Consider the following 17,188-nt stretch of genomic DNA (forward strand, 5'->3'; position numbering starts at 1 on the left):
CCGGATACACCTTTTTCCGGATCCGGCACCTTCCAGCTCCCATAGGCTTCCATCCTAGCAAACATCTGGAAGCGCCGGCGCTTCAGGCTTTTTCGCCAGAGACAAAAAACGTTGCAATGGACGCTTTTTCAAGAAACTGGAAGCGGCAGATTTGCGAACACCGGACGAAACGCAATGTCATCCTGTGCAATCCGGCACTAAAACAAGTCTATGGGAAAAAAACCTGATCCGGTAGCAACATTCGTCTGATCCGTTTTTTAAAAAAATTAGCCGAAATTAGCCTGACGGCGAAAACCTGATGTGTGAAAGTAACCTTAGTCTTCTAACAGACTCTCTGACGTGGAGGTAAACTCAGCAAAATCTATGGAAGTCTGACAAGTAAGCTACAAGTCTAGGTTCTAGCTTTATTATGTTTATTATGTTACCTTCAATGCCTTTAAAACTGTGGCTCCTTCAAACTTCTCATTTGGTGTATGGGGTGATGTTTTCCCTCTGTACCCATCTCCAGCGAGAGTTATTGTCTAATAAATGAAGTTAACAACAGTTAAATATGTTGCATTTTATCATTATATAATATATTATCTAGTTGCCAAGATGTACAGTACCTGGCAGATTATAGTATATAGTATATATATATATAGTATATTGCAGCTGATCACTCAGGTAATATACATTTCCTCTCTGTAATGCTTGTTGCACATTGGCTATTATCTGCATTCCATTTACATCCTCAGACCGCACATTTTGTGTGATATATACATATGGACAGCACAAACAAATTGTTGTGTTTTCATTTGTTCCCTTTTAACCTCCCATCTTGTGTTGTTCAATTCCACATTGATTCATTTATATCTTGGCATATATTCTTTTTCCTCTTGCCCAATATATATTTGTTTTGTGACTGTTCCAGTACGTATATTGATCCACACTGGTGGTATATATTATGGACTTCACTGCTTTCTATAATATTGATGGATTTCTTATCTGCACTAATTGAGCAACCTGTCATGCCATGATCAATGTAGGGTACCGCATACAGTCATTTACTTACCTGTTGGACCTTGAATCTTTCCTTACATTCTATTACTGTGCGTTCATTTATTAATTATTGTAAGTGCTGTTACTTTTTTATGTAAGTGCAGGCACTATCTTTGTAGTTGTGCCACCATTCATCAAGTTTATTCTAATAAAAGTGTTTTATCTTGGTCACACATTCGTTTTTTTCCTCTTTTGGTTTCTCTGTACAATCCAAATGGTCTGCCATTTTTTCCCTCTATGCACATATATATCACCACTTCAAAGATACATCCGTAATTGATATATATATTGGTGTATATATATATATATGTATATATATATATATATATATATATATATATATATATATATATATATATATATACACACACACCGTATTTTTTGGACTATAAGACGCACCCATGTTTTAGAAGTGGAAAATAGGGAAAAAAATATTTGAAGCAAAAAAATATGGTAAAATATTTAATGACATAAATAACATACTATTATATGTGGTGGTGTTATTATATATAATAGTATGTTATTATGTTGGAAGCTGCGGCACCAGTGTGGTGTCTGTAAAGTACTGTATGAGGACGCTGGAGGGTGATTATCCAGCACTGAAAAATAACACTGGAGTGCTGCTTTAACCCTGCTGTTCTGTTCGGGTCATAGTGACCCGAACAGACTTTTTGCGGCCCTGTAGATTTTTTTCTGTAAGTCTATAAAACTTGAGACTCCTTGACTTTTCCTCATTTGGGGGGACCTACCTATGAGTATTTTTTTTTTTTTTTCGTTTACTTTTTGCTACACGCAAAAAGTTACACTTGTGTTCGGGTCATAGTGACCCGACATTGTTTTTTACAGCTGTGAGGCCATATTTTCAGTGAAATAAAGGAGTTATAACCTCAGTTGGGTCTATTTCTTGCATCTACTATTGTATATCAATTGATTTATTTCCTAAATTATTTCAATGGGGTCGTACACGCGCTCTACCGGGGGTATGCATTGAGATCTGCGCACCATAAAAATGGCTTTATATTGATTATTTTTGGTGCGCAGTCTATTCTAAAATGTTGAGTGCATCCGGAGAGATCACTAGGTGTGCACTACACGTGTATATTATGCGCAGAACGGACTGCTCAGAACGCGCTGTCTAAGACGTTTTTTTTTTGTAAAGCTGAGCTGTAAAGTCTTGCAAATAATTTTTTTTTGCTAAGTAAGTCTGTCTTCCTGGCTTATCTGTTATGAGAGGCAATTCAGTACCACAATGGACATAGCAGTCAGAGCACATACAGTGATCTGACAATAACCCAAAATCATAGAACGAGCTCTGAGTCGTGGGAACTCTGCAGACCGCAATCCCTAATCCTCTCCAACCAACACTAGAGGCAGCCGTGGATTGCGCCTAACTCTGCCTATGCAACTCGGCACAGCCTGAGAAACTAACTAGCCTGAAGATAGAAAATAAGCCTACCTTGCCTCAGAGAAATACCCCAAAGGAAAAGGCAGCCCCCCACATATAATGACTGTGAGTTAAGATGAAAAGACAAACGTAGAGATGAAATAGATTCAGCAAAGTGAGGCCCGACTTTCTTAACAGAGCGAGGATAGGAAAGATAACTTTGCGGTCTACACAAAACCCAAAAGAAAACCACGCAAAGGGGGCAAAAAGACCCTCCATACCGAACTAACGGCACGGAGGTACACCCTTTGCGTCCCAGAGCTTCCAGCAACAAAAAAGACAAACTGGACAGAAAAAATAGCAAACAAATAGCAAAGAAGAACTTAGCTATGCAGAGCAGCAGGCCACAGGAATGATCCAGGGAAAAACAAGTCCAACACTGGAACATTGACAGGAAGCCAGGATCAAAGCATTAGGTGGAGTTAAGTAGAGAAGCACCTAACGACCTCACCAGATCACCTGAGGGAGGAAACTCAGAAGCCGCAGTACCACTTTCCTCCACAAACTGAAGCTCCCAGAGAGAATCAGCCGAAGTACCACTTGTGACCACAGGAGGGAGCTTTGCCACAGAATTCACAACAGTACCCCCCCTTGAGGAGGGGTCACCGAACCCTCACCAGAGCCCCCAGGCCGACCAGGATGAGCCACATGAAAGGCACGAACAAGATCGGGAGCATGGACATCAGAGGCAAAAACCCAGGAATTATCTTCCTGAGCATAACCCTTCCATTTAACCAGATACTGGAGTTTCCGTCTAGAAACACGAGAATCCAAAATCTTCTCCACAATATACTCCAATTCCCCCTCCACCAAAACCGGGGCAGGAGGGTCAACAGATGGAATCATAGGTGCCACGTATCTCCGCAACAATGACCTATGGAATACGTTATGTATGGAAAAAGAATCTGGGAGGGTCAGATGAAAAGACACAGGATTAAGAACCTCAGAAATCCTATACGGACCAATGAAACGAGGTTTAAACTTAGGAGAGGAAACCTTCATAGGAATATGACGAGAAGATAACCAAACCAGATCCCCAACACGAAGTCGGGGACCCACACGGCGTCTGCGATTAGCGAAACGTTGAGCCTTCTCCTGGGACAAGGTCAAATTGTCCACTACATGAGTCCAAATCTGCTGCAACCTGTCCACCACAGTATCCACACCAGGACAGTCCGAAGACTCAACCTGTCCTGAAGAGAAACGAGGATGGAACCCAGAATTGCAGAAAAATGGCGAAACCAAGGTAGCCGAGCTGGCCCGATTATTAAGGGCGAACTCAGCCAAAGGCAAAAAGGACACCCAGTCATCCTGATCGGCAGAAACAAAGCATCTCAGATATGTTTCCAAGGTCTGATTGGTTCGTTCGGTCTGGCCATTAGTCTGAGGATGGAAAGCCGAGGAAAAAGACAAGTCAATGCCCATCCTACCACAAAAGGCTCGCCAAAACCTCGAAACAAACTGGGAACCTCTGTCAGAAACGATATTCTCCGGAATGCCATGTAAACGAACCACATGCTGGAAGAACAATGGCACCAAATCAGAGGAGGAAGGCAATATAGACAAGGGTACAAGATGGACCATCTTAGAAAAGCGATCACAGACCAACCAAATGACTGACATCTTATGAGAAACGGGAAGATCTGAAATAAAATCCATAGAGATATGTGTCCAAGGCTTCTTCGGGACCGGCAAGGGCAAAAGCAACCCACTGGCACGAGAACAGCAGGGCTTAGCCCGAGCACAAATCACACAGGACTGCACAAAAGCACGCACATCCCGCGACAGAGACGGCCACCAAAAGGATCTAGCCACTAACTCTCTGGTACCAAAGATTCCAGGATGACCAGCCAACACCGAACAATGAACCTCAGAGATAACTTTATTGGTCCACCTATCAGGGACAAACAGTCTCTCCGCTGGACAACGATCAGGTTTATTAGCCTGAAATTTTTGCAGCACCCGCCGCAAATCAGGGGAGATGGCAGACACAATTACTCCTTCCTTGAGGATACCCGCCGGCTCAGATAAACCCGGAGAGTCGGGCACAAAACTCCTAGACAGAGCATCCGCCTTCACATTTTTAGAGCCCGGAAGGTACGAAATCACAAAGTCAAAACGGGCAAAAAACAGCAACCAACGAGCCAGTCTAGGATTCAACCGCTTAGCAGACTCGAGATAAGTCAAGTTCTTATGATCAGTCAAAACCACCACGCGATGCTTAGCTCCTTCAAGCCAATGACGCCACTCCTCGAATGCCCACTTCATGGCCAGCAACTCTCGGTTGCCCACATCATAATTTCGCTCAGCAGGCGAAAACTTCCTGGAAAAAAAAGCGCATGGTTTCATCACTGAGCAATCAGAACCTCTCTGCGACAAAACAGCCCCTGCTCCAATCTCAGAAGCATCAACCTCGACCTGGAACGGAAGAGAAACATCTGGTTGATACAACACAGGGGCAGAAGAAAAACGACGCTTCAACTCTTGAAAAGCTTCCACAGCAGTAGAAGACCAATTGACCACATCAGCACCCTTCTTGGTCAAATCGGTCAATGGTTTGGCAATACTAGATAAATTGCAGATGAAGCGACGATAAAAATTAGCAAAGCCCAGGAACTTTTGCAGACTTTTCAGAGATGTCGGCTGAGTCCAATCATGGATTGCTTGGACCTTAACAGGATCCATCTCGATAGTAGAAGGGGAAAAGATGAACCCCAAAAATGAAACCTTCTGCACACCAAAGAGACACTTTGATCCCTTCACAAACAAAGAATTAGCACGCAGGACCTGAAAAACTGTTCTGACCTGCTTCACATGAGACTCCCAATCATCCGACAAGATCAAAATGTCATCCAAGTACACAATCAGGAATTTATCCAGGTACTCTCGGAAGATGTCATGCATAAAGGACTGAAACACTGATGGAGCATTGGCAAGTCCGAATGGCATCACTAGATACTCAAAATGACCCTCGGGCGTATTAAATGCAGTTTTCCATTCATCGCCCCGCCTGATTCGCACCAGATTATACGCACCACGAAGATCTAACTTGGTGAACCAATTAGCCCCCTTAATCCGAGCAAACAAATCAGATAACAATGGCAAGGGGTACTGAAATTTAACCGTGATCTTATTTAGAAGGCGGTAATCTATGCAAGGTCTCAGCGAACCATCCTTCTTGGCTACAAAAAAGAACCCTGCTCCTAATGGTGACGATGACGGGCGAATATGCCCCTTCTCCAGGGATTCCTTCACATAACTGCGCATAGCGGCGTGCTCAGGCACGGATAAATTAAACAGTCGACCTTTTGGGAATTTACTACCAGGAATCAAATTGATAGCACAATCACAATCCCTATGCGGAGGTAGGGTATCAGACTTGGGCTCATCAAATACATCCCGGTAATCAGACAAGAACTCTGGAACCTCAGAAGGGGTGGATGACGAAATTGACAGAAATGGAACATCACCATGTACCCCCTGACAACCCCAGCTGGACACTGACATGGATTTCCAATCTAATACTGGATTATGGGCTTGTAGCCATGGCAACCCCAACACGACCACATCATGCAGATTATGCAACACCAGAAAGCGAATAACCTCCTGATGTGCAGGAGCCATGCACATGGTCAGCTGGGTCCAGTATTGAGGCTTATTCTTGGCCAAAGGCGTGGCATCAATTCCTCTCAATGGAATAGGACACTGCAAGGGCTCCAAGAGAAACCCACAACGCTTAGCATACTCCAAGTCCATCAAATTCAGGGCAGCGCCTGAATCCACAAATGCCATGACAGAATACGATGACAAAGAGCAGATCAAGGTAACGGACAGAAGAAATTTTGACTGTACCGTACCAATGGTGGCAGACCTAGCGAACCGCTTAGTGCGCTTAGGACAATCAGAGATAGCATGAGTGGAATCACCACAGTAGAAACACAGCCCATTCAGACGTCTGTGTTCTTGCCGTTTAACTCTGGTCAAAGTCCTATCGCACTGCATAGGCTCAGGTTTAAGCTCAGGTAATACCGCCAAATGCTGCACAGATTTACGCTCATGCAAGCGTCGACCGATCTGAATGGCCAAAGACATAGACTCATTCAAACCAGCAGGCATAGGAAATCCCACCATGACATCCTTAAGGGCTTCAGAGAGACCCTTTCTGAACATAGCTGCCAGCGCAGATTCATTCCATTGAGTGAGCACTGACCACTTTCTAAATTTCTGACAATATACCTCTATCTCATCCTGACCCTGACAAAGAGCCAGCAAATTCTTTTCTGCCTGATCCACTGAATTAGGCTCATCGTACAGCAATCCGAGCGCCAGGAAAAACGCATCGATATTACTTAATGCAGGATCTCCTGGCGCAAGAGAAAATGCCCAGTCCTGAGGGTCGCCGCGCAAAAAAGAAATAATAATCAAAACCTGTTGAACTGGATCACCAGAGGAGCGAGGTTTCAAGGCCAGAAATAGCTTACAATTATTTTTGAAACTCAGAAACTTAGTTCTATCTCCAAAAAACAAATCAGGAATAGGAATTCTTGGTTCTAACATAGATTTCTGATCAATAGTGTCTTGAATCTTTTGTACTCTTGCCGAGAGCTGATCCACAAATGAAGACAGACTTCTAATGTCCATCGCTACACCTGTGTACTGAACCACCCAAATGTCTAGGGGAAAAAAAAGGCAAAACACAGTGCAAAGAAAAAAAAATGGTCTCAGAACTTCTTTTTTCCCTCTATTGAGAATCATTAGTACTTTTGGCTTCCTGTACTGTTATGAGAGGCAATTCAGTACCACAATGGACATAGCGGTCAGAGTGATCTGACAATAACCCAAAATCATAGAACGAGCTCTGAGACATGGGAACTCTGCAGACCGCAATCCCTAATCCTCTCCAACCAACACTAGAGGCAGCCGTGGATTGCGCCTAACTCTGCCTATGCAACTCGGCACAGCCTGAGAAACTAACTAGCCTGAAGATAGAAAATAAGCCTACCTTGCCTCAGAGAAATACCCCAAAGGAAAAGGCAGCCCCCCACATATAATGACTGTGAGTTAAGATGAAAAGACAAACGTAGAGATGAAATAGATTCAGCAAAGTGAGGCCCGACTTTCTTAACAGAGCGAGGATAGGAAAGATAACTTTGCGGTCTACACAAAACCCTAAAGAAAACCACGCAAAGGGGGCAAAAAGACCCTCCGTACCGAACTAACGGCACGGAGGTACACCCTTTGCGTCCCAGAGCTTCCAGCAACAAAAAAGACAAACTGGACAGAAAAAATAGCAAACAAATAGCAAAGAAGAACTTAGCTATGCAGAGCAGCAGGCCACAGGAATGATCCAGGGAAAAACAAGTCCAACACTGGAACATCGACAGGAAGCCAGGATCAAAGCATTAGGTGGAGTTAAGTAGAGAAGCACCTAACGACCTCACCAGATCACCTGAGGTAGGAAACTCAGAAGCCGCAGTACCACTTTCCTCCACAAACGGAAGCTCCCAGAGAGAATCAGCCGAAGTACCACTTGTGACCACAGGAGTGAGCTCTGCCACAGAATTCACAACACTTATCTGCTTGTTTTCAGAAGGGTTATTATCTTCTCTGCTCTTATCAGTACACATATGCTAGCACAGACATGTTACCTTTCAGTTTCTTTGGAGAGCAGCTGTGTGCTTCTACCCCCATGGCCTCTTCCGGCATCAAAAGAAAAAGATGCAGCTATTGCCCTTTTACTTGTGATAACAAGACGAGTATAACATGTTCTGGTTGTAAAACATTTCTATGCAAAAATCATGTGTATTGTTTTTCATGCAAGAATCCGTAAATTTATATGATCATGTAAATATATTCACATTGTAATGTTTATTATCTTTAATTTTTATCACAAAATGTTTGATTTGATTGTTTAGTTTTTTTTTTTTTTTTTTACAAAATATGTGTAGTTTTCTATTTTCGTTTTGCTCATTGGATGGATCTGTTTTTTCAGAATAAAAACAAAAAAAAGGATTTCTAGTTCATTTTTCTTTTTTTTTTTACTACCAAACATGTTCACAAACAGTCTAGTAAGCAAAAAGTATTAAAAAAAAATGGAGTTAGAGTGTCTAAAATCAAGGTTTAATAAGCTGGGTCATAGTGACCCGGAACACTACAAGTGTATAGTAAATGCGAACAAAACAGCAGGGTTAAGAACCCATGGGAAAACTATAACTCCCAGCATGTCCTGTAGATCATATGGCATGCTGGGAGTTATAATTCACCACAGGAGTGGCAGAGTGCTTTATTGTGTGTTGTAAGGCTGTGTTCACACAGTGCGGTTTTTTCGCGTTTTTTTCGCGGTTTTTCCCGATAAAAACGCTATAAAACCGCAAAAAAAACGCATATAATAAGCATCCCATCATTTAGAATGAATTCCGCATGTTTTGTGCACATGATGCGTTTTTTTCCGCATAAAAAACGCATACCGCACAAAATCCGGACATGCTCTATCTTTTTGCGTTTTTTTTGCGGATTTCCCACTCCAAAATGCATTGGGAAGTGTCCGGAAAAAAACGCGTCAAAAACGCGTCAAAAACGCGTCAAAACCGCGGCAAAAACGCGTCAAAACCGCGGCAAAAACGCGTCAAAACCGCGGCAAAAACGCGGCAAAACCGCGGCAAAATCGCGGCAAAAACGCATGCGGTTTTCTTGCGGATTTCATGCAGAAAATGTCCGGAATTGTCAGGAATTTTCTGCATGAATTCCTGAACGTGTGCACATAGCCTAAAGACTAACCTTTTAATTGTGCCAGCCACACTGTGGTGAGGTAAAATGCTGGAGAATCCCATCCTATGACTGCACACACAGAGCCCTCCCTCTTGTTGCCTTTCCACAGCACAGGTCATAACAGGAAGCTTGCAGATTCTAGTGGGGAGTCTGAAGGACCTGTGATGACATCAGAAGAGGGAGGGAGGGCTCTGTGCCGTCATGTGATGCTCCAGCCCGCCCACTTGATGACATCTCACAGGTCCTTATTCCCCAGCATCCAGCACAGCCCAGGCAGGTATGCAGCGATCTTGTCTCCTCCGGCCCCCTGCTGCCCCCTCCTCCACTGGACCCAGATCTCCCCAGCTGCTGCAGGAATCCAGCGCTGGGGAAACCATGTGTTTCCCTGTTTAAGTGAAGGAATATTGGTTTGCTGCTTCCCACTCACTGGCACTGACAGGTGGGTGGGGAAGCGGCTAATGAAAATTCACTGCACTTTAATCATCAGGACCATATGGTTTCCCCAGCACTGATTCCTGCAGCCAGCCAGGCAGCAGGGATATTTTTCTGCTGCCTGCAAGTGGGATCCCACTCGCTGCTGCCCCCTCCCCACGTTACATCCATCCCATAAGACGCACCCACACTTTCCTCCCACATTTGGAGGAAAAAAGTGCGTCTTATGCTCCAAAAAATACGGTATATATATACTGTATATCTATATATATAATCATTTAAGGGGTACTTCCGTCTGTCTGTCTGTCTGTAACAGAAATCCCGCGGCGCTGATTGGTCATGGCCAGCATGCGGTGACCAAACAGATACAGGCTTAGTCTGGCCGTGAATTGACCCCTTCCTACTCTCAAGTCAGTGCCCCCTCCCTATTCCCCTCCAGTCAGTGCCAGTGTGTCGCTCCATCCCGGACCAACTTTTTACTATAGATGCTGCCTATGCAGCATCAATAGTAAAAAGATATAATGTTAAAAATAATAAAAAAAATAAAAAATTGTGCTATTCTCACCTTCCGACGTCCACCGATATGCGCGATGCTGCCGCCAGCTTCCGCTCACAAAGATGCATTGCAAAATTACCCAGATGACTTAGCGGTCTCGCGAGACTGCTAAGTCATCTGGGTAATTTCACAATGCATCACTGGGAACGGAAGCTGGCGGCTGCATCGCACGCGTCGGGACAGCTTCAGTGGATGACGGAGGGTGAGTATATAACTAAAAAAAAGAATTAAAATAAAAAATAAACAGGGATATGGTGCCCACACTGCTTTATACTATGTGAGCTGTGTTATGTACTGCGTTGGCTGTGTTATATACTGCATAGGCTGTGTTATATACTGTGTGGCCTGTGTTATATACTATGTGGGCTGTGCTATATATTACGAGGGCTGTGTTATATTTTGCCTGGCTGCTATATACTACATGGGCAGTGTTATATATTGCGTGGGCAGTGTTATACGGCGTGGGCTGTGCCATATATTACGTGGGATATAACCAGCAGAAAGAAAAGTATCACTCCAGTTATGCACACCACGTATAAAAAATGAAAACATAATGTAGGAAAAAACACAAGATTTTATTGACACACAACATAATAAAACATACTTAAAAACAGAAAGGCAAGGCCCTGTCCATAACACTCAGTAAATACAGAGTACAATAATATATATAACCCATAATAAGCATACTGATAACCAATGCTATAAGCCTGCCTGTACCCTAGGACTAGATGCAGACCATACGTGGCCAGCTCACAGGACAAACTAACCAACCCAGGCGGATGTATACAAAATCCTAAGTGGCCAGTAAACACCCAAATAGTGCATTTAGCCCGAACGGCTCATGGGACAAAAATATCTACCCTAAGCCAGTAAGGCAACAGGATCCCAAAATAATAGTGGGAGAAAAAAAAAAAAAAAAAGAGCACTGGAACCGCCAGGAAAAACCTCAGAGCACTAGAAGAAGGGGTTACCGAAATGGTGACCAGAGCGGAGTCCGTGGGTAGCCAGGCAAGCAAGCAGGACAGGGACCAGAGCAGCCCCACGCGTATCGCCCTTCAAGAGAGGGCTTCGTCAGGGGGCTTCCCCTGACGAAGCCCTCTCTTGAAGGGCGATACGCGTGGGGCTGCTCTGGTCCCTGTCCTGCTTGCTTGCCTGGCTACCCACGGACTCCGCTCTGGTCACCATTTCGGTAACCCCTTCTTCTAGTGCTCTGAGGTTTTTCCTGGCGGTTCCAGTGCTCTTTTTTTTTTTTTTTTTTTTCTCCCACTATTATTTTGGGATCCTGTTGCCTTACTGGCTTAGGGTAGATATTTTTGTCCCATGAGCCGTTCGGGCTAAATGCACTATTTGGGTGTTTACTGGCCACTTAGGATTTTGTATACATCCGCCTGGGTTGGTTAGTTTGTCCTGTGAGCTGGCCACGTATGGTCTGCATCTAGTCCTAGGGTACAGGCAGGCTTATAGCATTGGTTATCAGTATGCTTATTATGGGTTATATATATTATTGTACTCTGTATTTACTGAGTGTTATGGACAGGGCCTTGCCTTTCTGTTTTTAAGTATGTTTTATTATGTTGTGTGTCAATAAAATCTTGTGTTTTTTCCTACATTATGTTTTCATTTTTTATACGTGGTGTGCATAACTGGAGTGATACTTTTCTTTCTGCTGGTTATATTTGGTCGTTTTGTCACTCGCTTGCACCCCGTATTTATGGATATTTTTTTTTTTTTTTTTTTTTTTTTTTTTTTATATTAGGTTTATATGTTGGTAGTGCGCCCTATTTCATTGCTTATTCCAATATATTACGTGGGCTGTGCTATATACTATGTGGCTGCTATATACTATATGGCTGTTATATACTACGTGGCTGTGTTATACACTACGTAACTGTCTGTGTTACGTGGTCTGTGCTATATACTATGTGGCTGCTATATACTACGTGGCTGTGCTAAGCACAACGTAGATACATACAGTACAGACCAAAAGTTTGGACACACCTTCTCATATAAAGATTTTTCTGTATTTTCATGACTATGAAAATTGTACATTCACACTGAAGGCATCAAAACTATGAATTAACACATGTGGAATTGTATACTTAATTTCCGTTGTTTCACACTTTTTTGTTATTTCTTATATTCTAGGTTCTTCAAAGTAGCCACCTTTTGCTTTAATGACTGCTTGGCACACTCTTGGTATTCTCTTGATGAGCTTCAAGAGGTAGTCACCAGGAATGGTCTTCCAACAATCTTGAAGGAGTTCCCAGAGATGCTTAGCACTTGTTGGCCCTTTTGCCTTCACTCTGCGGTAGCACCCCATCACTCTCCTTCTTGGTCAAATAGCCCATACACAGCCTGGAGGTGTGTTTGGGGTCATTGTCCTGTTGAAAAATAAATGATGGTCCAACTAAACGCAAACCGGATGGAATAGCATGCTGCTGCAAGATGCTGTGGTAGCCATGCTGGTTCAGTATGCCTTCAATTTTGAATAAATCCCCAACAGTGTCACCAGTAAAGCACCCTCACACCATGACACCTCCTCCTCCATGCTTCACGGTGGGAGCCAGGCATGTAGAGTCCATCCGTTCACCTTTTCTGCATCGCACAAAGACACTGTGGTTGGAACCAAAGATCTCAAATTTGGACTCATCAGACCAAAGAACAGATTTCCACTGGTCTAATATCCATTCCTTGTGTTCTTTAGCCCAAACAAGTCTCTTCTGCTTGTTGCCTGTCCTTACCAGTGGTTTCCTAGCAGCTAATTTACCATGAAGGCCTGCTGCACAAAGTCTCCTCTTAACAGTTGTTGTAGAGATGTGTCTGCTGCTAGAACTCTGTGTGGCATTGACCTGGTCTCTAATCTGAGCTGCTGTTAACCTGCGATTTCTGAGGCTGGTGACTCGGATAAACTTATCCTCAGAAGCAGAGGTGACTCTTGGTCTTCCTTTCCTGGGGCGGTCCTCATGTGAGCCAGTTTCTTTGTAGCGCTTGATGGTTTTTGCCACTGCACTTGGGGCCACTTTCAAAGTTTTCCCAATTTATCGGACTGACTGACCTTCATTTCTTAAAGTAATGATGGCCACTCGTTTTTCTTTACTTAGCTGCGTTTTTCTTGCCATAATACAAATTATATCAGTCTATTCAGTAGGACTATCAGCTTTGTATCCACCAGACTTCAGCACAACACAACAGATGGTCCCAACCTCATTTATAAGGCAAGAATTCCCACTTATTAAACCTGACAGGGCACACCTGTGAAGTTAAAACCATTCCCAGTGACTACCTCTTGAAGCTCATCAAGAGAATGCCAAGAGTGTGCAAAGCAGTCATCAAAGCAAAAGGTGGCTACTTTGAAGAACCTAGAATATAAGACATAATTTCAGTTGTTTCACATTTTTTTGTTAAGTATATAATTCCACATGTGTCAATTCATAGTTTTGATGCCTTCAGTGTGAATGTACAATTTTTATATTCATGAAAATACAGAAAAATCTTTAAATGAGAAGGTAACATAGTAACATAGTAACATAGTTAGTAAGGCCGAAAAAAGACATTTGTCCATCCAGTTCAGCCTATATTCCATCATAATAAATACCCAGATCTACGTCCTTCTACAGAACCCAATAATTGTATGATACAATATTGTTCTGCTCCAGGAAGACATCCAGGCCTCTCTTGAACCCCTCGACTGAGTTCGCCATCACCACCTCCTCAGGCAAGCAATTCCAGATTCTCACTGCCCTAACAGTAAAGAATCCTCTTCTATGTTGGTGGAAAAACCTTCTCTCCTCCAGACGCAAAGAATGCCCCCTTGTGCCCGTCACCTTCCTTGGTATAAACAGATCCTCAGCGAGATATTTGTATTGTCCCCTTATATACTTATACATGGTTATTAGATCGCCCCTCAGTCGTCTTTTTTCTAGACTAAATAATCCTAATTTCGCTAATCTATCTGGGTATTGTAGTTCTCCCATCCCCTTTATTAATTTTGTTGCCCTCCTTTGTACTCTCTCTAGTTCCATTATATCCTTCCTGAGCACCGGTGCCCAAAACTGGACACAGTACTCCATGTGCGGTCTAACTAGGGATTTGTACAGAGGCAGTATAATGCTCTCATCATGTGTATCCAGACCTCTTTTAATGCACCCCATGATCCTGTTTGCCTTGGCAGCTGCTGCCTGGCACTGGCTGCTCCAGGTAAGTTTATCATTAACTAGGATCCCCAAGTCCTTCTCCCTGTCAGATTTACCCAGTGGTTTCCCGTTCAGTGTGTAATGGTGATATTGATTCCCTCTTCCCATGTGTATAACCTTACATTTATCATTGTTAAACCTCATCTGCCACCTTTCAGCCCAAGTTTCCAACTTATCCAGATCCATCTGTAGCAGAATACTATCTTCTCTTGTATTAACTGCTTTACATAGTTTTGTATCATCTGCAAATATCGATATTTTACTGTGTAAACCTTCTACCAGATCATTAATGAATATGTTGAAGAGAACAGGTCCCAATACTGACCCCTGCGGTACCCCACTGGTCACAGCGACCCAGTTAGAGACTATACCATTTATAACCACCCTCTGCTTTCTATCACTAAGCCAGTTACTAACCCATTTACACACATTTTCCCCCAGACCAAGCATTCTCATTTTGTATACCAACCTCTTGTGCGGCACGGTATCAAACGCTTTGGAAAAATCGAGATATACCACGTCCAATGACTCACCGTGGTCCAGTCTATAGCTTACCTCTTCATAAAAACTGATTAGATTGGTTTGACAGGAGCGATTTCTCATAAACCCATGCTGATATGGAGTTAAACAGTTATTCTCATTGAGATAATCCAGAATAACATCCCTCAGAAACCCTTCAAATATTTTACCAACAATAGAGGTTAGACTTACTGGCCTATAATTTCCAGGTTCACTTTTAGAGCCCTTTTTGAATATTGGCACCACATTTGCTATGCGCCAGTCCTGCGGAACAGACCCTGTCGCTATAGAGTCACTAAAAATAAGAAATAATGGTTTATCTATTACATTACTTAGTTCTCTTAGTACTCGTGGGTGTATGCCATCCGGACCCGGAGATTTATCTATTTTAATCTTATTTAGCCGGTTTCGCACCTCTTCTTGGGTTAGATTGGTGACCCTTAATATAGGGTTTTCATTGTTTCTTGGGATTTCACCTAGCATTTCATTTTCCACCGTGAATACCGTGGAGAAGAAGGTGTTTAATATGTTAGCTTTTTCCTCGTCATCTACAACCATTCTTTCCTCACTATTTTTTAAGGGGCCTACATTTTCAGTTTTTATTCTTTTACTATTGATATAGTTGAAGAACAGTTTGGGATTAGTTTTACTCTCCTTAGCAATGTGCTTCTCTGTTTCCTTTTTGGCAGCTTTAATTAGTTTTTTAGATAAAGTATTTTTCTCCCTATAGTTTTTTAGAGCTTCAATGGTGCCATCCTGCTTTAGTAGTGCAAATGCTTTCTTTTTACTGTTAATTGCCTGTCTTACTTCTTTGTTTAGCCACATTGGGTTTTTCCTATTTCTAGTCCTTTTATTCCCACAAGGTATAAACCGCTTACACTGCCTATTTAGGATGTTCTTAAACATTTCCCATTTATTATCTGTATTCTCATTTCTGAGGATATTGTCCCAGTCTACCAGATTAAGGGCATCTCTAAGCTGTTCAAACTTTGCCTTCCTAAAGTTCAATGTTTTTGTGACTCCCTGACAAGTCCCCCTAGTGAAAGACAGGTGAAACTGCACAATATTGTGGTCGCTATTTCCTAAATGCCCAACCACCTGCAGATTTGTTATTCTGTCAGGTCTATTAGATAGTATTAGGTCTAAAAGTGCTGCTCCTCTGGTTGGATTCTGCACCAATTGTGAAAGATAATTTTTCTTGGTTATTAGCAGAAACCTGTTGCCTTTATGGGTTTCACAGGTTTCTGTTTCCCAGTTAATATCCGGGTAGTTAAAGTCCCCCATAACCAGGACCTCATTATGGGTTGCAGCTTCATCTATCTGCTTTAGAAGTAGACTTTCCATGCTTTCTGTTATATTTGGGGGTTTGTAACAGACCCCAATGAGAATTTTGTTACCATTTTTCCCTCCATGAATTTCAACCCATATGGACTCGACATCCTCATTCCCTTCGCTAATATCCTCCCTTAAAGTGGACTTTAGACAAGACTTTACATAGAGACAAACCCCTCCTCCTCTCCGATTTTTACGATCCTTTCTAAACAGACTGTAACCCTGTAAGTTAACTGCCCAGTCATAGCTTTCATCTAACCATGTCTCGGTTATTCCCACTATGTCACAGTTACCTGTAGATATTTCTGCTTCTAGTTCTTCCATCTTGTTTGTCAGGCTTCTGGCGTTTGCGAGCATGCAGTTTAGAGGATTTTGTTTTGTTCCAATCTCCTCACTGTGGATTGTTTTAGAAATGTTCTTACCTCCCTTCTGAGTATGTTTTCCTGGGTCGTCTTTGTTCGAGTCTAATGTTTTTCTTCCCGTCCCCTCTTCTTCTAGTTTAACGCCCTCCTGATGAGTGTAGCGAGTCTTCTGGCGAATGTGTGTTTCCCAGGTTTGTTGAGGTGTAGTCCGTCTCTGGCGAGGAGTCCATCATACCAGTAATTCACACCGTGGTCCAGGAATCCAAATCCTTGTTGTCTGCACCATCGTCTTAGCCAGTTGTTTGCATCAAGGATCCAAGGTGTGTCCAAACTTTTGGTCTGTACTGTACATACATATTCTAGAGTACCCGATGCGTTAGAATCGGGCCACCATCTAGTATATGTATATTGCTCTTGTTCAGTGTTCTTTGTTTCTAAGTTAACTATTAAGCAACTGTTATGGCTAAGCAATCTGACATGTGAGAGTTGTGGGCTTTTGATTTTGCAGGACTGATAACAGCTGTTTCACATCAGGAGCTGAGAG

General features: G+C 42.8%; 1 protein-coding gene across 1 annotated transcript in view; it reads right to left on the minus strand.

The window, feature by feature from the left end:
* The window catches only part of P3H2 (prolyl 3-hydroxylase 2), a 329,435-nt gene that overhangs the window by 28,495 nt on the left and 283,752 nt on the right, over window positions 1–17,188 (minus strand). The window contains exon 10 of the mRNA XM_069727108.1: window positions 426–521. Coding sequence (XP_069583209.1) covers window positions 426–521 — 96 coding nt within the window. The remainder of the gene's footprint in view (window positions 1–425; window positions 522–17,188) is intronic.

Source organism: Ranitomeya imitator, chromosome 5, assembly GCF_032444005.1.
Source record: "Ranitomeya imitator isolate aRanImi1 chromosome 5, aRanImi1.pri, whole genome shotgun sequence".
Classification (NCBI taxonomy): domain Eukaryota; kingdom Metazoa; phylum Chordata; class Amphibia; order Anura; family Dendrobatidae; genus Ranitomeya; species Ranitomeya imitator.